At 43.9% G+C, this 20565-nt stretch overlaps 1 protein-coding gene across 1 annotated transcript in view; it reads right to left on the bottom strand.

Annotated features, from left to right (window-relative positions):
• The window catches only part of Kif5c (kinesin family member 5C), a 161767-nt gene that overhangs the window by 55877 nt on the left and 85325 nt on the right, over nt 1-20565 (bottom strand). Inside the window, exon 11 of the mRNA XM_031370185.1 lies at nt 10166-10314. Coding sequence (XP_031226045.1) covers nt 10166-10314 — 149 coding nt within the window. The remainder of the gene's footprint in view (nt 1-10165; nt 10315-20565) is intronic.

Raw genomic sequence — 20565 nt, 5'->3', positions numbered from 1 at the left:
AGTGTAGCCGGAAACTTCACTCCAGTCCCTGAGCATCAGGGCACATCAGGCTTCCCAGCTCGTAATATCTGTTCTGCAAAAATTCCCCAGAAAACTGCCCTGAGCCAAAAGTGGGGAAAGGACAGGAGAAATGAGAAATGCACTGTTCTTTTGTGAACAGTATATTTCATGCCTCCGGGAACCCACCTGAACACAGCACACATTATCTCAGTATATACAAAACACTGGGACGCCCTAGCTTTAAGGCTTGTGTGCAGGCTTCTGGGTAAGTAAAGCTAATACCAATGACTTCACTTTTGTCTCAGTTTCATCTAAAGCAACAATGGGAAGCAAGCCCTAGATAACCCATGCTTCACTGCAGGTAAAACAAAGGCTCCCTATGTTCCTCAGTCAGCTGGATTACATACTATGTGGGAGCGTTTCTCTGAAATTATTGACCTGAAATAAAACCAGATCATGGTGGCCTTTGAGCTGAACCTGAATCAAATCAGTATATCACCCAGCTCCAATCGCTGGTTCAAAACATTCATCAACAATGTTAGCTTGAGGAATGAATTTCACTCAATTAAAAAATCTATATTCTCTACAGCCTGTTAAACCCATGAGCTCTCAGAGCGGCAAGATGGATGAATGGACAGATAAGCGGGTAAGTAGATGAAGACACAGACATAATTTCTAACCACCCAGATAATTCAGAATGTGCCCTCAAAAAACTCAAGAAATGTACAGCATATATTAGAACCTCTTTTTCCTTTCTAATTCTGTTCTTCTTAAGAATCTGACACTGACACTTTGGCATTGTGAAAGTCCTGTATGTGGTTATATTTTGGATTTTTCAGGAATAGTTTGTAAAATTTGGGAAACATAGCAATCCACTACTAATTTAACCTTCCTGCTTCAACATGTTGAAGGTGAACTTAACTGTACTGGCCTGACCCAGAAATCCTCCAAGCATGATCATATTACCCACAGACACTCACTGCATAGAAAGAGATAAGATCCACAACATTTGGAAAAGATGTATTCCCTGCAAGCTTTGGTTCCAAATGGCTGGACAGGCAATGATATCTGTAAGCTAGATGTAGGCTTCCCCCACCTCCACCCCCTGTTTAAATTCATCTGGGCAGGCAGAGGCCAGGGATTAACTCCAGTGACCTACAAGTGACCTGCTCAAACCAAGTCACAGATCTGATTCCCCCTCAAGCTGTCTTCTTCTGACAGCATTACCAAGGGGAAGGTGATGCCCCAGGTTATGGAGGTCCAGAAAGCTGACCTTGCTGCTATGGTCCCCTTAAAAATGATCAATAGACTCTCATAAACATCTCCAGGGCTGCCGTGGGCTCCTGAAGCCATGCTGCACATTTTCACAGGTCTAATCAATCACAGGCATGTAGCCTGCTTAGCCTCTTCATTTGCTTTCTGTAAAAGAGAGGAAGCAACGCTTCTTTCATCATGGAGCTATTCTGAAGGTGCAGGAAGACGACCGAAGCCCAGAGCATGGCCGCATCAGTCTGAAGTCCATCTCGGCTCCCCTTGGAGTGGGCAACTGCACGTGCTTGGCAGCTCAATTACTGCTACTGAGTCTCAGTTAATTTTTCTAGCATATTCAAAATACCTTTGTGCCCAAGTGGTCTTTTAAAGAAGTAAAACACCAAACAGTTATGCAAGTCCATCTCAGGGTTACTTTTATCATTATGAGAAGTGTTTGAAAGCCACAGCAGCCTTTCTGGTTTCTCGTGAGCACTTTTCTGAATCAAAGCATCAACACGTCTCCCACAAAGCTACATGTAAACAGCAAGCTCTCGCCAGTGCATATTCTAAAGGTCAGGCAGGCAGGAGCTGAACAAAGCAGCCACATGCAGAAGCCAAGGCTGCACAGCTCCTGCCCAGGGAGGACCCAAAGGCTTTCCAAATGCCACTGCCCTTCAAAGGACAGGGGAATGACTTCCAGAAGCCACCCTGGTAACTACAATGTCCAGTTCACAACGATGTCTAGGGACTGCAAATTCCGAACACCATTCAAGAGCTGACACCAGGCAATCTGTCTCCATGGCAATCGCACCGTGTTAATCGAGAATATTCTCTGCACTGCAGTGTACTCCACAAGATGATTATGGAATAACTGATTGTAACAGAGAGGAGGGCTGCAAACCAACCCTGGAGGAATAATGCCCTCAATCAGCCAGGGAGAAAGAGAGACCACCAAGTGGAGATTAGCAGTGAGTTTTATTTTCTCTCTGGTTTATTAAAAGCAGGTTTCTTTTAGTCCAGCCCATGAGGCTTGTATCTGCTGCCTATAGAAGAGCTTCTAACCTTGGAAACTGTCTGGTTTCCTACACTGAAAGCTCCCTGTCCTTAAATAAGCATCCTGGCATTTACTATTGTCAGCTGTAATTACCTTTAAGGACTAAAAAGATCTGTGTTTGCACAGGAGCATTCTTTTGGAGCATACCTATAAGGCTTGCAGAACCTTCTAATTATAAAACGAAAACCCTCAGAGAGCATAAACAACATTTCTGAAAAAGGGGGGGGGGGGGAATCTATCAATTTTAATGGATGAGAATGGCATACTACCAGAAGAAAAAAAAAGAACAAAAACCCTCATTAGGTCTATTAGTTAAAAATTCTAAAATGGATTTAATGGATTTATTTGGATCTTTTTTTTTTCTTTAGGAATACTATTAGAATGCCAGGAAATCATTAAAATTTCACACATGAAATAGCAACAAGCTAGTAATTCTTTTCCTAAGTTGAGTCCCAGAAGCCTCTGGAGAACACAGAGAGGTAATTGCATTTTCCCAGCCACTCCAGGGCAGGGATTTGCAGGTCACTCACAGCTCCCACCAGAAACCACTGTAGATCTGGCAAACGAGGTGTTTTGTTTTAATACCAATTAAACAGGCCTAGTGGCAAACCTAACGCTAAGCAATTTCTGTATCGAAGACACTAAAAGGAGATCTTTAAGTTGCCAGATGGGCAGGAACAGCTGGCAACAAGATGTCATTATATAAATGTGAAGTTTAAAAAAAAAAAATCATTCCTTTATGAGACTGCTTTGCATACAAATAGCATCCTTCACCCTCGTTCCTAAAAATATTGGAAGCAGCCTCTACACCCCATAATCCTGTCTAAAGCAATTTTCTAATGCACAGGCTAACCAGCTCCTGTGGCCTTCTTTACATTCATGACCTTCTGAATAGGCCACGTAGTCTGCTGAGCAGTCAGTATTTCTATTAGCTTAGCTGCACTCTCAAAGGAAGGAAGAACACATAGCAAATCAGACATCTTGATGGAAATGCTAATTCCTGAGCTCACACCTATGAAGCCTAAGAATGGACTAGCACCCCCCACAGACGAAATGCTGAAAAGGTAAGTCTCAACAGCTACAGTGGTCCCCTCCTGAAATTCCAGCACTGGCCAAGTGGAGGCAGGAGGATCAAAGGTCAAAGCCAGCCTGGGCAACACAGCAAAATCCTGTCTCAAGAAAACCAAACAAAAGAAAGCATTTACTAGCATGATTTCCCCAGACAACCGTAATGGAAACCCACTAAACTCATTGTATACCTAGTTGTTCAACAGGAGAGACTGCAGACACACCAGACCACCTTTTCCCTGCCACCCCAACACCTTGCTTTTTGCGTCTTTTTTTTCCTGACATGAACCCTGTAAAAATTTTGGTTTAGGGGCCAACAATGTGCTTAGCAGGTAAAGATGCCAGCTTCCAAGCCTCATCACCTGAGTTCAGTCTCTGAAGCCGAAGAAAAGAATTAACTCCTGAGAAGTTGTCCTCTGACATGTGCAAGTAAAGTGTGGCATGTACACACACACACACACACACACACACACACACACAAGTGAATATGTGTCACTGTAAAATGTACATTTGTAAAAATTTAACTTTGGCAGTAATAATTAGTACACAAAGCAGCCACGGATTTGATTGAGAGCCGGGAGGGGGTATGGGAAGGCTCAAAGAGAGGAAGAGAAGGAAGAAATGATGTAAGAGAATTGTAATTGCAAAACTAAAAAATGTTTTAAACTTGGTTTTCTTTTTTGGTTTGATTTTCCCTTTTTCTTCCTTAGAAATTATATTTTTATTCATATATCCATGCCTCCTCAAATGGAGTTGAAACTAGAAAAAGAATAGTTTTGTTTCCTTTTTCATGACTCTTTTCGAGGCAGGGTCTCTCTGTGGCCCAGGCTAGCTTTAAGTTGGAGTCTTCCTGTCTCTGCCTCTAGGATGCTGGGAGGACAGGGGTGAGCTAGGATGCTGGGAGGACAGGGGTGAGCTAGGATGCTGGGAGGACAGGGGTGATCTAGGATGCTGGGAGGACGGGGTGAGCTAGGATGCTGGGAGGACAGGGGTGAGCTAGGATGCTGGGAGGACAGAGGTGAGCTAAGATGCTGGGAGGACAGGGATGAGCTAGGATGCTGGGAGTTGATTTATTTTAAAACTTACACTTAGGTGTTTATTCAGTGTATGTCCACACACATACATGTGTTTCATGGCCTACATGTGAGGCGGAGCAGAATCCACCAAAGTCAGTTCTCTCCTTTCACCCATGGGACTAAACTCAGGCTTTACCTATCATACAGTCAAAGTACCCTGTCTTTCACAGACTAGGCCACACAAAGCATGCTATCCCCACTTCTATCCTGGTCCTCCAACTCTCCAAAATGTTGTTGAAAACAAACACCTCTTCAGCCTTGCATTCACTCTTTGGATGCTGCGTCCCCTTTCATAGTCTTCCAGGCTTTGTTCCATTTAGGCTGGCCAGGGTCGGTCGCTGCTGCAGCTGCCATTGCTTGCAACCAGAGGGCAATAATTGGTTCACTGCAGGATGAAACCATGGCTGTGAGGTGACTCTCCCCATTCCTTAATTTAAAAAAAGGTGTGCTCAGGTGGTGGTGGCCCACGCCTTTAACTGCAGCACTCTGCAGGCAGAGGTAGGCAGAGGCAGATCTGAGTCCCAGGCCAGCCTGGTCTACCCTGAGAAACCTTGACCTGAAGGACCAAAACCAAAACAAACAAGAAAAGATGGGGCCTCTCCTAATGTTGCTGTGCATGTGTTGAGAGCTAGCATGCCTCAGAAGCAATGCCAAAAAGAATTAGACTTGCAGAATATACGCTCCAAGTCACAGATCCTGATTTGAGAACCAAGGTCCCACTGTCTGCAGGGGAGAACTGCCCTCAAGGGGCTGCCATCTTGGTCTCTTAGAGCTACTATGACAAAGCACCACAGGATGGGGTCTTCTGGGCAACAGAAGCATTTCTCCTGACTTGGAAGTGAGAGGTCGGTGTGGCAACACAGGCATCCTGTTCTTGGATGGGGTGGGGCAGTTCTTCTGGGTTTGCCAATGACATCTTTTTATCTTCACCAAATAAGCAGCAGCACAGTCTCATGGAATGACAAAGGCAATAGTCCTCAAGAAATCGTCACCTCTGTGCTGGCTAGCTTTATGTCACCTTGACACAGGCTAGTGCCGATTCCATTTAAAAAAAAAAAAAAGGCCTCCATAAAAATGGGCTTCAGGTGAGCCTATAGAACATTGTGATGGTTTGTATATGCTTGGCCCAGAGAGTGGCACTATTAGAAGGTGTGGCCTTGTTGGAGTAGGTGTGTCGCTGTGGGCGTAGGTGGGCTTAAGACCCTCACCCTAGCTACCTGGAAGTCAGCCTTTCATTAGGAGCCTTCAGATGAAGATGTAGAACTCTCAGCTCTTCCTGCAACATGCCTGCCTAGAAGCTGCCTTGTTCCCACCTTGATGATAATGGACTGAACCTCTGAACCTGTAAGCTAGCCCCAATTAAATGTTGTTCTTTTTTTTTTTTTTTTTTTTTTTTTTTTTTTTTTTTTTTTTTTTTTGGTTTTTCAAGACAGGGGTTTCTCTGTCTAAGCCCTGGCTGGAACTCACTGAATAGACCAGGCTGGCCTCAAACTCAGAAATCTGCCTGCCTATGCCACCACTGCCCGGTGCTTAAATGTTATTCTTTATAAGAGTAGCCTTGGTCATGGTGTCTGTTCATAGCAATAAAACCCTAACTAAGACAGACATTTTCTTAATTACTAATTAATGTAGGTGGGAGGGTGGGAGGGTGGGAGGGTGGGAGGGTGGGAGGGCCCAGCCCATTGTAAGTAGGGCCACTTCTGGGCTGTTGGTCCAGGGTTGCATGAATGACCTGAACAAGCCATGGGGAGCAAGCCAGTAAGCAGTTCCCCTCCATGGCCTCTGCATCAGCACCTGCCTCCAGGTTCCTGCCCTGTTGGAGTTCCTGTCCTGACTTCTTCTAATGATGAACTACAATGTGAAAGTGTAAGCCAAATCAACCCTTTCCTGCCTAGGTTGCTTTTGGTTATGGTGTTTCATCACAGCAGCAGAAATTCTAACTAGGACAACTCCCAAGGAAGCCAACACCTAGCAGCTCAGGATCTGCAATCCCAGCATGTGTCTTGGAGGGAACATAAACTTACAATGTATAGGATCAATCAAGCTTCTAAGGTTGAAACTTGGTCCAGGTGGATGTAGGAGGGGTTAGACCTTAGATCAGCCTTTAGATACATGATAGAGCATGACTTTTTCTTTGTAACATCTTATATCACCTGTCACCACCAACTGGGTCAGACATGTGTCCTTATTTATCCATTTATCTGCCTGCCCCTGATTTGTAATTGATTTCCTCCTGCCTTGCTTTGCCACTGTGATGGCAACTGTAGAAGACCAAGCATTCACAGGGACATATGTGTGCACACACTCTTTTTCCTTGCTCTCTCACAGCTAAGGAACAGTGAAGCCTTTAAATTATGCGTACATCATGCAAGGAAAAGGTGTATCTTTCCTATGGAAAGCACCCACTGTCAGGGCTCCTAGAATGTGTTCAGATCCTGGTGTGGAAATATCAATATCAGGGAATACTGAAATAAATTAAATAGCTGCCTCCTAGAAGTTTAGATCCAATAATGTATTCCATACTTCAAAAGGAATCTGGCATTCCCGGATGAGTTAGGAGAGCTGACACTGTGTCCGTCCAGCTTTCTTTTTCACGTGGCTACCATGCCTCAGTACTCAGGTACAAGGAGCCGGGAGTGGCTCAGGGTAACACCACTCCAGCCTCCTCACTCTCCCTCACTGCTCTCTGATCACCCATAGTCTCTCCCCGTCAGCCCATGTTCACTGCACTTACAAACCATTGCCTCTGGAATCGTCACCTTTTAAAATACAAATAATAGCTGGGAAGGCAAGGTTCTCTGCAGAACACCCCCATCTCAGCTGCTCAGAGGTTACAAGGCCATAGGCTGGGGAGTCTGTCAACCTCTACTTCCTCTCTTTCCTCTCCACTCTATTACCTATAGGAGCCTTTCCTCTACCTATGCCTTCAACCACAGAAAAAGACCAGTAACATTCAAGTTCCCCTCTTCCGATTACAAAGACCCTCAGAACTACCTTCTCATATGGCACTCCTGTGGATGTTTCTTGGGCACCCCAGACTTCCTCCCTACTGCTTTACTCCCCAGCCTGGTTCTTTTCCTGTATTTCTAGTCCAAGGGAACAGTGCTATCTCCCAGCCAAGTGAGCCAAGAGAAAAACCTCAGAACCACCTCGACACTGTCCTCCCTGCATGGCTAGTCCTCACCAAACCCTGCAAATTCCTTTTTCAAAACCAATCCAATTCGCAATTTAACTGCTTTCTCCTTGCCTCTACCACACCTTCTTCTGCCTACCCCAGTCCTTTCTCCAGCACAAGAGACCTTCAAAATGTAACTCTTCTTAAGTGTTCTATAGCTGAGTGGTTTCTCATTGCTTGAAGAACAACTCCTGTCAAGCTCATCCAAGACCACTGCTTCCCCAGCCCAGCCCCCACACTGGCCTTCTACTCCCACCCTCAGTACCATGGTCAATTCATTCACCACCCCCACACACACAGGAAGCTGGAGCTCACATTAAGTCTCCTGTTTCACCCAGCTAACTAATCTCTCTGGTCAATTAATTCACTATAATGCTTATTCAAGGAATCCCTCGCTGGTTTCTAACCGCCTGCTATAAAATCTCTGAACACAAACTTTCTTTTCCTGGTGTGCAGCATAAACTATTGCCATACATGTATTGAAAGTGACTGAAAGTTTCCTTTCAAAGCACAGGTCTCACCCAACTGCTTCCATAGATAGATTCTCCCATAACATAGATTCCATGTTAAGCACACAATTGTGTAATACTCATTTATTGTAGATCTATGATATACCAGAAACTATGCCTTACATAGCTTAAGGATTTATGTAGTACTTCACCAAAAGACTTATAAATCATACATTTTAACAGCAAGTTAAAATGATGGCATATACAGAAGCCAATGTCATACAGGACCCCAAATAGATGCTAGGCATGCAGGAAGTCAGGCAAACAAGGCAGAGCGGATTCAACAAGGTGGTCCTGGATATGTGCTGGAGAACTGGACTGCTAGAGTCAGACAAGAGATGAGAAACTATTAAAACAAGATTATTATCCAACTCATAGTGCTTCAAAGGCCAGTGAGCCAACCCCACACCAAAGGGCTTTACTGAGTGACCCAGGCATCCCACAGAGAACTGACCCAAAAGGATTCCAGAACCACCACAAAGTTTCCCATAGCTGCCTCCCATCCCGTTCTCCACACACGCCACTCTGCCACTCCTGCCAAACCACACGGATCATCACTCAAGCACAGGTGCTGAGTTATTCAATTATTCTAGCAGCTTTGGAAACACATGTGTAGCTAGAAACACTTCCGAAGAGAAGAAAATCCTGTTATTTAGGCTACTAGGTCAGATTTTGATCCTCTCTTGAATTCTTGTTTGCCACATAATTGCTTCTCAAGTAAATAAGTAGCTCAATGATACCCAATCCTTACTAACAAGAAGCAGCAACGAATACCATCACTAGGAATCGGCTTCCAGCTCACTGTACAGTTGCAAACAGACCCTGCTACCTCCAGATCAGATCAGCAATCCCCAGGCTCCCTTTCCTCAGGGCACCACAGGCTGCAGTACCTGCTGAAATACACACACTACAGGGAGGCAAAGGATCTGAGGAACGAATGACTTCTAGCTATTCCCATCCTCTGACACACAGCTCCAACCTGCCTTGCTTCCAGATTAAAACAGACTGCTACCATCTGAGCTCCGTCATAATGCTAAAGTCACCAAAATAATGTGTCTGCCCGGAATCTGGAAGCCACCCCTCACACCTCCCCCACAACCCACCCACCCGCCGCACGCCAGCTCTAGGAGATATTTTCTCCTATAAAGCAAACCAAAGAGATTGAAGAAGGGGGAGAAAAACAAGTCATGAAGCAGGCCTGTCAGGGTCCTTCTTAGCCAAGGGTTTCTTTAGCCCACTATGTCTCACTCTAAGGAACCTAATGCCGAGGTAAGTCAGAAAAGGCAAGCTCTGGCTAGAGGTGATGTTACTTGTAGTAAATGGCAAGAATGAAGCAAATCCTAGTCTTTACTTAGCCAAAGCAATCTGTATTTATCAAAAAAAAAAAAATCTCAGAAGCTTTCCTGTAATTATGAAGCTAGGATCCCTCAAAGTGAAGGACAGGAACATACAGAAGCAGAGCATCAGAAACAGATTCTAGCCAGGCTGGGAACTGCCCTCTCAGGAAAGCACTTGATGCTCAATACAAGAACCTGAGTTCTAGCCCAAGAGTATACATAAAAAGGTCAGGCATGATGGCATGCGCTTGTAATCCCAGAGCTGGGGAGGTGGAGACATACCCATCCATGGGGGCAGATGGATCACTAGATAGTCTAACCTAATGGTTAAGCTCCAGGCCAATGAGAAACCCTGTTGCAAAGGAGGCGGACAGCTTTCCTGGGTCTAACACATAGCTATTCTCTAGCCTCCACACATGCACATATACACATTTAAAGAGATCGATTGAGTGACTGATCCAGATCACTTGGCCCACACCACTGTACACAGGTCATAGGACAGAATAAGCTGGGGCACGGTGCCCAGGAATAATTAAACATTAGTAAAACAAAATAATAAAACACTCGTCATCACAGGAACTAGAAACGCTTGACTTCCACAGTCACCCCGTTTCCCAAGAGTCTCCCAAAATGCCAACCATCACAGGAAGGAAGAAGCATATGCCCTGCCTCCTCCCCATTCCGCTCGCTCTCACCATTCCTCCACCTGTTCAGCTCCATCTCCAGATGCTGGATGACACTCTTCAAGGCCTTATTCTTCTCTTTCTCTTTTTCATATTTCTTCTTCCACTCTTCTGCTGTTAGTTCCAAGTTCACAGAGACTGTATTCTTGATGGTCTTTGCTCTGGGATTAAAACACACAGAATAAACTCCGAGAATAGCCATTAGCCCTTACTGATTTTATATAACCAAGCCTCAGATTCCCTTCACATCCACAAAGGACTGGGATAGCAAAGACTTCCTATGGCATCTACCTACAGCCCTCAAGCCTGGGTCACTGGCAGTGCTACTATGGCTTTTTAAGAAGGACTTATTTTTAGTATACGTGTGTATTTCTGTGTATGCATGCCCATGTGACTGTATGTACAGGTGAGTTGTGAGTGCGGTGTGTGTGTACACACATGCGTTTACATGCCTGTACCCTTGGGGACCAGAAGAGGGCACTGGATTCCTAGGGGCTGGAGCTATGGGTGTTTGTGAACTGTCTGACTGATGCTGAGGTCTAAACTCCGGTCCTCATAAGAGAACAAGCACACATAACTGCTGAGCCATCGCGCCAACCTCACAGTTATTTCTTGAGACTCCAGAGCCATCCTTTCCTGTTCTTGTTCTCATTCCATCAGCCTCTCAGTCCAATGGACTTTCATTCAAATCGTGTCTCAGGGTCCCATCTTGTCTCACTTCCTGTGTCCTCTCAGTCTGTTTCCAGGTGTGGGTTATAGGCTTACTCCTGTGTTCAGCGTGTTCCTTTAAGCATCCCACAGACCTCTGCCGGCTTAGTCTTCTAAACAGAATTCCCACAGTAGGAACATACCAAGAAGGATGGACAAAGTCCCCACCTCTTGAGCTTGGGCTTTCTTATTTCAGTGACACAAATTCAACAATCAGATATTTCTCTTATTTGCCTTTGGTGCCTAAAACCAAAGTTTTAGGCACATGCCGACACATGGCTATAAGGTAGATGGGCCACACAAGTGAGGGAGGCTGGCTGGGGTCACCATGGTTTCCTACTGCAACATCAGCATACTAGAGTAAAAGGCTGGCTATTCTGAAGTCATCTCATCATTTAAAATAGCCAGAAGTTGGGATTTTTAATATTTATACATCCAAAGTCAGAATGTCTTAAAAAGCATAATGCATGACAAACATGTCTCATGGGCACCATCTTTTTTTTTTCATGATCTCCGAGGGTGTGTGGTTTAAGAGTGTGATGTCATATGCATGACGGATAGACAGTCAATGAAAGGAGAAGCTGGGAAGAAAAAAAAAATCAGCATCTTTATTAGGTGAGATTAAACAAAAGGTTCGGCTCACCTAGGCCGCACAGGAACGGACAGGTTCAGCCATGCCCAGGAAAAAGTAAATTCCTCGTCCATGTGCTCCCTATTTGTTAAGCAGGCAGAGCTCATGTGAAAATACATGGTATTCTGGCTTACTTGCCATTGACAGTCTCATTTTAATCTCCAAACAATTCTAGGACTGTCATGTTTGCTGGTACAGCTGATGTACGATCCAGGTTAATTACTGTTGTCATCAAATGACATTCAGGACATGATTTCTATTTTGGTGCAAGCAATTCAACCGTCCTCTCCAAGTGCTACAGATGCCATTGCAAAATTAATTCCTAAAGCAGACAACTAAATAACCCAACTGTTGAAAGAAGAGTTAAACCACATCAGTGCTGGACTCACTAAAGAATTAGGATAATTCTCATTTGCTCTACCTTAAGGCTGCTCTCCCCAGAACTGCCTCCATTCTAATTCTTCAATAGCAGTAATTTTATTACTACTTTAAGACTTGGTGCAGTCTGCCTTTCTCACCCCGCCTTCCAACATCCTCAGGCGGTGCTATGGCTGTGTCTGGGCTGCAAGCTCAGGCACAGCTGTGTCCACTGTTATCATCTTAAGTCAGGAAGTGGGAAAAAAAAAAAACTCATAGCTAAGATGCTTGCTGTCACTGAAGGATACACTTTAAGACTACTGATTTTATTTAAGTCATAAACAGTGCCCTGAAGACTGTAAATAGTACCAGAGAGAAAAAGGTGGAGCCCCTGTACTGTTAAAAAAAAAAAAAAAAACCTCATAGCTAAGATGCTTGCTGTCACTGAAGGATACACTTTAAGACTACTGATTTTAAGTCATAAACAGTGCCTTGAAGACTGCAAATAGTACCAGAGAGAAAAAGGTGGAGCCCCTGTACTGTCTCCAGGTAGTGTTACTCAAAGGTACATTTCTCAAGTAGACCTATCAAGTCTATTGCAGAATAACTTTCTGAGATGCCCAGAAAATTCTTTTTCTTCTATTTCTGTAGAAACCTGGGACCTGGCAGTGAAGCAATGACCCACTCAACTTGAGCAATTTGCCAAGTCTAACAAAGGTGTGGAAAGGTGCTGAGAAAGGGGACAATGTAACATGGTGAAGCCTCAAAAAGAGAGCTAGAAGACAAAACTGCTGTGGGAACCATAGTGCCTATGGTCTAGAGCAATCCAGCCCAGAAGAGCCTGCAGGGAAATACATACCTTGCACTCACTCCCTCTGTCCTTTTCCGTCACCTACAACCCACTTCCTTACTGGCCTGACCTGACTGCAGGCCAGAGGGAAGGGAGCCGCTGGAGTGATGCAAATAGAGCCCACGGCTAGGCAAAGCCAAGAGTCAGAGGAAATGGAATATAATACAATCCACTCTGGCCTGGAGCTCAAGCAATGGTAGAAAAACACTCTCGCACTGGATCCTTAGAATTTTCTCCTCTCCAAATAGGACTTGAGCAAACTTTTGCATCCCCTAAGGCCAGGGGATGGAGACTTCAGCTAAGAAAAAGAGAGATGACTCTACCAAAATGGCTCCAAAAATTTAAAATATCTCCCATATCTTAGGGAGAAAGAGCTTATGTGTATGTGTGCATGTGCACACATATGAACATCAGTACTTAGAAAGCCATAGTCCTTAAAATGATTACATAGTCTGAACTTAGGCTATAAACAGAAAAGACAAATAATCCAGACAGAACCTCACACCACTGCCATGTGATCAATGGGAAAGTATCGCACCACAGAGCAGGGACATAGTCCTTTCAACCAGTTTTACAGTTGAAACAAAACAAAACCCCACATAAGAATTCTATTCCAGTTGCATCATAGGAAAAATTGGTAAAATGTCTAAAGCAAAATACAGAAAATATCCTCAAGATGTTACATTAGGTAAAGATTTCTTGAATGCAACATAAAAGAGAAATTTAACTATAAAATATAAAACTTCCCTCACTAAAAGTAGAATTCAAAAGGCATGCTATAAAACAGGGGAAGCTACTACAACACCTACAGACAGCAGTTAGCCTGAGTAACTCCCAAAAATCAAGAAGGACAAAGCAGGAAAAGACTTGCATGGACAGTTCCAGAAAGAAGTGCCAATATGCACTGCAAGAACAATACTAGATCCTTAGCTCTGAGGGAAGGGAAAGGAAACTGACAAGATGCCTTCCAGTGCCCGACAGAAGGACTAGCCAGTGAGAAAGGACAGTGACTTTACCTCTGACCTCTGCTGTGAGCATGGATCGTTACTATAATTTTAGAAAAGTGGTTTGTAGTGTCTGCTAAAACTATGTCACACCCTGTGACCCATATCTACTCTTACCAACAAGTATGTTCACAGATACTGCAATGTTATTGACAATAGCCCCTAAATGAAAGCAATCAAACACCTACCAACAGGTGTTCACAATGAATACATTCAATAGGATACTATGTAACTATAAACACTAAACTGCTACACCCAACAGTGTGAGTTAGTTTCCCAGATACAGTGATGCATAAAAGCAGCTGAATAAAAACCATACTATGTGATCTTATGCATGCAAGGTTCAAAGGCCTTACATGCTAGTCCCAAACCACACGGAATGAAGTCAGGATGGTGGTTACTCTTAAGCATGGAGCACTGGCTAAGCAGGTGCAAGAGGCAGGCTTCTAAGGCAATGAGAAATGGCTATGTGTTTGTGTGCATTTGTAAATGTTTATGACTGTATACATTATGTTATGCTTCTTACAGGTATGCTGTATTAATAAAAATCCATTATAGAAATAAACTTATATAGAAAGGCAGTATCTCTCCACCTATATTTAATATATTTACATATAGTATATATATGTAAAATCTCAAACTCTAACAAATCTGGGCATGACCAGGCTAGAATGGTCAGTCCCTATCTTTTGCTATGCTTACTGCTTTTGCTCCTGTGGACATCTAGCCATGTAGCATCAGTCTAAGCTACATAGTGAGATCACAGAGTGTGTTTACATAATAACTAAGTGGGTTAGTGGGTTAATAATAAGATCTATTTTCAATCGGGTGTGATATCTTTAATACCAGCACTCAGAGGCACAGGCAGGCAGGTCTCTCTGAGTTTGAGGCCAGTCTAATCTCCTAAATTCCAGGACAGTCAGCTCTACACAGAGAAAGCCTATCTCACACAAACAAAAGAAACATTTATTTATTTTATGGGTATGAATGTTTGCCCTCCATATATAGAAACATAAATGCATATATAAATGTATGTATGCACGCATATAAACATGCATGCATACATACATACATACATACATACATACATACATACGTGTATGTGTGTGTGCAACATGCATGCCTGGTGCCCAAGTAGACCAGAAGAGAGCTTTGGATCCCCTGGAATTGGAGAGACAAGATGGCTGAGTCACCATATAGGTACTGGGAACGAGACTTGGGTCCTCTGCAGGAACAGTAAGTGCTTTTAACCTGAGTCATGTCTCCAGCCAGCCCTGGGATCTGACATGGTTTTCACCTTGTTTTGTTTTGTTTTAGATTTTTACTTATTGGCTTCAGAATTTTTTTCATACAACGTATTTTGATTATTCTTCCCCCTCCCCTTACTCCTCCTAGATCCTTCCTACCTTCCCACCCACTCAACTTCATGTTCTTTGTCACTCAAGGCCAGGAGAGCTCAACTCTGCACAGAGAACTAGAGGCACTAAGGCCTGCTGAGAAGAGAAAGAAGAATCCTCCCCAGGGAAGAGCACAGCATTTGGTCATCCGATCCCAAGCGGTCAGTCCTGAAATCTGAGTAGCATTACACAGACTGAGTGTGTTACAGGTAGAATATGCATAACAATTGATGAATATGAATATGTGTGTGTGTGTGTGTGTGTGTGTGTGTGTGTGTGTGTGTAAACATATAAAGATATGTAATAACAACTAGTGAAAAAGAGGCCATGAGAGCAAGGAGGAGTATACTGGAGGGTTTCTGGATCTTTTGTTTTTCCCCGAATATTTACTGCCTAGATCCATACTAAAGAGCATTATACATACTTAGACATGATAAGTCAACTCGGATCCTGGTGCCCGTGACCCAGATATGTGTCTTTATTGTCCAGCTTAGCTTCCAAAAGAATTTCAGTTAATTCACAACCACACATGAACTCAGTAAGACGGCAGGAACTGAAAGGCTCTTAAGGCCAATTTTATAATTTTGTCTGAAGTCTAACAGTCACACATTGCTTAAAATTAGGATTTATTCAGAAATGCATCAAAAAGCATTGACCCTGCCTCGAAACAGAGTGGGATAATCTAATTAAGACTGATTAGACCCCACTAGTGTGGTACAGTCTCACAGGATGTTTGCTGTTATGCAAGCAGCATGGCTAGAGCAGCAAAGTCCAGGCATTCAGGGTGGGGACACTGTCTCCCACACAGGTGACCTTTGGAGCTGTATTCTACCTATTTACTACTGAAACTGTGAGACCCTGTGATTAACCCTAACGTGTGCTGACACATTTGCATATTTACAGCTGGAACTCTAGCTAGCACTGAGCAAAATCCTAGTCCACAGCTCCTTACAGGAAAAGTCCTTGTTCAATCCTGTTTCAGCTCTAACAGAAGGTCCATTTGGCAAGAGGTAACCTACTGTGTAGATGCTACTATTATGACGTCTGTTTTACACCTTTTCCTGTGATGCCTTACTGCAGAGATTCAAATACCACTTCAGTAGTGTGTCATCTGGGTATTAGATCTCATCCCCATCCAGGGAGGGAATGAAGCTGGGTTTTTTTTTTATGTTTTTGTTTTTAAAGACCTTAAAGCTAACACCTTGAGGAATAAAGTTGCAGGTGCAGCCAACGGTGATCAGAGACCCAGAACACCTTCTTACATTTGGAGGCAAACACCAGTGTGGTTGTATTAGAAACATCTACTGTGGAATGAAGGCAGCCACCTTCCTGCTCTCAAGTGCCATCACCTTTCCCAGCACTCCTCAGGCCCCCCATCCAGAATGTCCAATTTACGCATGAAGAGGAACACACTTAAGAGGACTAAGCATGTCTCCTTCAACAGCTGAGGCTGAGCACTCATACCTAATACTCTTGAAGGCATCCCCGTCATGTGTACTTGAAAAAAGCCCTTGATGCATCTATAGCCAGTGGCTCAGAGAGTCCCACCCTTGCCTGTCTCCTCACTGATCTCTTCTGCTTATATTTGCTGGCCATAGTTCTAAGTGACAAACACACTGGGTATCTTTAGAGTCTCTTCTAAATACTCTGGCCTCCTTAAGGAGCCAGAAGATGCTTGCTCTTGGTATCTCTCACTTTGGCATCATTCTTTGCTCTCTAGGTCTTGCAGAGAGTACTCATATTTGAATAAGGAGGCTCTAGACAACCTCACACCTTCAGTGCATCAGAAAAGTCTGTAATGTATTCTCTACAGAGGAAATGTTAGGAGATGGGGGGAGAGAGAGAAAGGGTAGAAGGCAGTAGTCTCTATGGAGGGTAAGTTTAGTATCCTATCTCTATCTATCTGGGTTTTCTGAAGAAATCTGTGTGGCAGAGAGTGGGGGAGGGGTGCATGCAGAGAGAGACAGAGAAGGATGTATAGCATACTCTCCTCTTAGTTTTCTAAGGAAACTGGCTCATGTGTCTGTGGGGGCCACAAAGCTAAGTCAAGTCCAAGCAGCCAGCTTGAAATGCAGGTACAAGTGTATATTCTGGTCTTCAGTTCTCCCAAGAAATGTCATTTTGCTTTTGCTCTTCATGGCCTCCGAATGATCAGGAGGGCCACGCTCATTACCCAGGGTCATCCACTTGACTCAAGTCAATTGAGTGCAAACATTAGCCATCTAAAAACACAGTCAGAGCAATAGCTGCATTCATGTTTTGATCAAAGAGCTTAGCCGTTTGGGTGTGAAATTTACATCACAACTTCTGATCTGCCTAAGTCTCACTGCTGTGTAAACAGCTACACTTTCCTCAGAACTTATTTCTGCTCCAAAGCACTCTGCAGGCCTCGAAAGGGCTCCCTGCCTCTGAGGAGAAGGTTAGTCATGAAGGAGGAATTAAAGCTCTCGTGACCAGTGAAGAACTGGCCTCTAGTTAAACTTTACACCAAACAGCATCTCTGCCTCCAAGGGCTATGATTACCCCACTGGTGTCTCAGCAACAGGTTCTCCAACAGAGGTGACTGAACTCTTGGTTTCGTGTCAAATGCACCAATGTGTACGTCTTCACTAAACTGCTCACTCTACCTCTGCAGGTAATTTGTCCACACACTCTTGGAACATGAATGTAAGTGTACACTGCTCAGTCTCTGCTGAGTCTAGCTATCACTATGGCAGGTGGCATGGTTTCCTTCTGAGAGCAGTGCACACCAGGAACACAAATACTATCACTCTCCCTGAGTCACCAATCCCCTCTCACAGTCAACAAACAAACAGACTGAATTATTCTTGCTGGACCAAGACACACTGATCTGGGACATCTACACCAAATCAAGGCACATTAAACAGACTTCCAAGATAATGGAGGAGTGAGTTCACATGTCTGAAAGTCACAAATATCTTTTCTGAAAAATGCTAGAAAAGAAAATAATATGGAAGAGTAACTTAAAACTAAAGAATGACGTGCTGGAGTCTAGAAAAAAAAAACAATTGACAAAATGTTTTAAATTGGCTTTTTGATTCTCAGGTATCTGGACTATCTGTTGCTCTCTGATACACAGGAGACAATGGCTACCTCTGTATTGGCAGAGTGCTGGGCACTCAGAGAGCTAAAGGGACAAGCTTAATCACATAAGAGTTCAGCGGGTGGATTTTCCCTGAGAATCCTAACGCAGGCTGCCAGGGCTCTTCCTAGGGTGCTTCAGGCACCTGTGGACTCTCTTATATTTCTACAACTTCAAAGAACATGTTGTGATTAATTCAGCACATCAGTGCATTTCAGCCCAGCAGAAATATACACCTCCACCGTGTCCTCAGGAGAACCATAAAATTCATGCTGCCCACAGTTCTGCAACAAGAATAAAATGAGCACTGGTTATCTGGCACTGGGGACATAACCAGCAGCTTTTGGATTCAAAGTACTTAATCTTATTATTTTTTTTAGCATTATATATTTGTTATGTATGTGAGTACTCTACCTGCATGTACACCTGTGTGCCAGAAGAGGCCATCAGATTCCATTACAGATGATTGCGAGCCACTCTGTTTGCTGGGAACGGAATTCAGGACCTCTGGAGATACAGCCAATGCTCTTAACTGCTGAGCCATCTTTCCAGACCAGTATTTAATCCTATTCACTCCCAGATACCATGTCTAATCTAATGTTCAGACCCATGTCTGCTGTATAGTTGGGTTCAGGGCATATAGTTAACAGTAAAGCAGACAGAAAGCCCATGGACAAATCCACTATCCCTAAAGAATCAATTAACATGTGGAGAGAGAGAAAGGAACAAACTATCACATATTTCAGACTAGTGACTAGAAAACAAACTAGATCCAAGCCCAGGTCAACTTCTAGGGGCAGTGATGACACAGCTCCCCGAGGATCAGGGGCAGTGATGACACAGCTCCCCGAGGATCAGGGGCAGTGATGACACAGCTCCCCGAGGATCCTCCGCCATGAATTTGAGGCTCACTGGCCTCACTGTTCAGTAAGCATGCACCTATTGATCACTGTACCCTCCCTTGCTGAAAAGCTGATGCCAATGGCAAATGTATTCTCTAGATGCACTTCAGGGTCGGATAAAAGAAGCAGACCAACTATTTTACCTAGAAACATATTTGATATTACATTTTATCTCCTGGAATCCTAAATTTCCTGTACATTTCTTTACCCATTAGTTCCAGAAGTAAAATTCAATTTCATTCAAACTGTCTTTTATATTACAATGCTGTTCCTTCTTTCTAGTCTAGTCTTATCCACTACTATCTCTTAAACCCTCAATACTGCCAGAGTATTTAAGGTGAGCTTGAAATCAGTAGTAACTTCCTCTGTACCAGCCCTTGGGCAACTCATATCCTCCTCTTCCCATAAGTCCTTGGAAAGAGCCACTTCATTTCTACAGTAGAGAGATATGAGGCTCAGAAAGAAGTAAGGAGAGAGTAGATCAGTGACCAGGAAACAAAGTTGTCACTTTGCTACAATGCCACTGTCTCAAGGAAGTCATTCAGGAGGAAGCAAAGGACCGCAATCCTTTAAGAGATAGATTAGTTCTACAACATTGCAACACAATTATAGTTTAGACAGCCCTCAGCCAAAGAACCCTATGTCCTGTTGACTCTCAGAAAACCTCTACAATGTGCAATGCAGTTCAAACAGCTGTAGAAATTCTTCATACTGAGAGCCCATCCCCATTTGAAATGACTTCTTGGGCATTAACCATACAACACATACTCCCAGGACTAAAGCAGGGGAGCACCGGGAACCCCACTAACACCCAAAGCAGTAAAGGCACACAGAGATAGATCAGCAGCTGTTTGGCACCGAATGTAATAATGGTAGGAGAATCCACCTCAGCACATCTGCCTGGGCTCAGCACAGTGAGCACTAACGACGCTCAGATCATCCAAGTCCATAGCATCCCAAGCTTAGGTACCCAACACCCAAAAACACACAGCTCAGAAGACAGAGTCTGGAACAAACAAGACTGCAGAGGTCAGCTGTGGGCAGCAGGGTAAGGCAGGTGAAAAGGAATGTGTTAAGAAAGGCAAGGAAGCCAGGTGTGGTGGCACAAGCCAAGGCAGGCATATCTCTGTGAGTTCAAGGCCAGCCTAGTCTACAAAGAGTCCAGGACAGCCAGGGATGATTACACTGAATTAACCCTGTCTCAAAAAAAATGAAAAGGGGGTGGGGGGTAAGGGAGGTAAGAATCCACTCACACATGTGAAGATTGCTTAGTTCTTTCATGCTTGCATCTGCTAACATTCAGAGGCAGGACACGTTGACTCGGGCCTTTACACAGTGAGATGTGATCCTCTGCCCTTTCCACCACACATCTCATGCCTCCCACTCTCAGCATTAATGCACTGGACTCCTTTCCTCCATTATGCATGCCTCACTCTGCCTTTAACGTTTTTTTTTTTTTT

The sequence above is a fragment of the Mastomys coucha genome, unplaced genomic scaffold (genome assembly GCF_008632895.1).
Source record: "Mastomys coucha isolate ucsf_1 unplaced genomic scaffold, UCSF_Mcou_1 pScaffold15, whole genome shotgun sequence".
NCBI classification, from domain to species: domain Eukaryota; kingdom Metazoa; phylum Chordata; class Mammalia; order Rodentia; family Muridae; genus Mastomys; species Mastomys coucha.
This window is presented reverse-complemented; position numbering and strand designations above follow the sequence as displayed.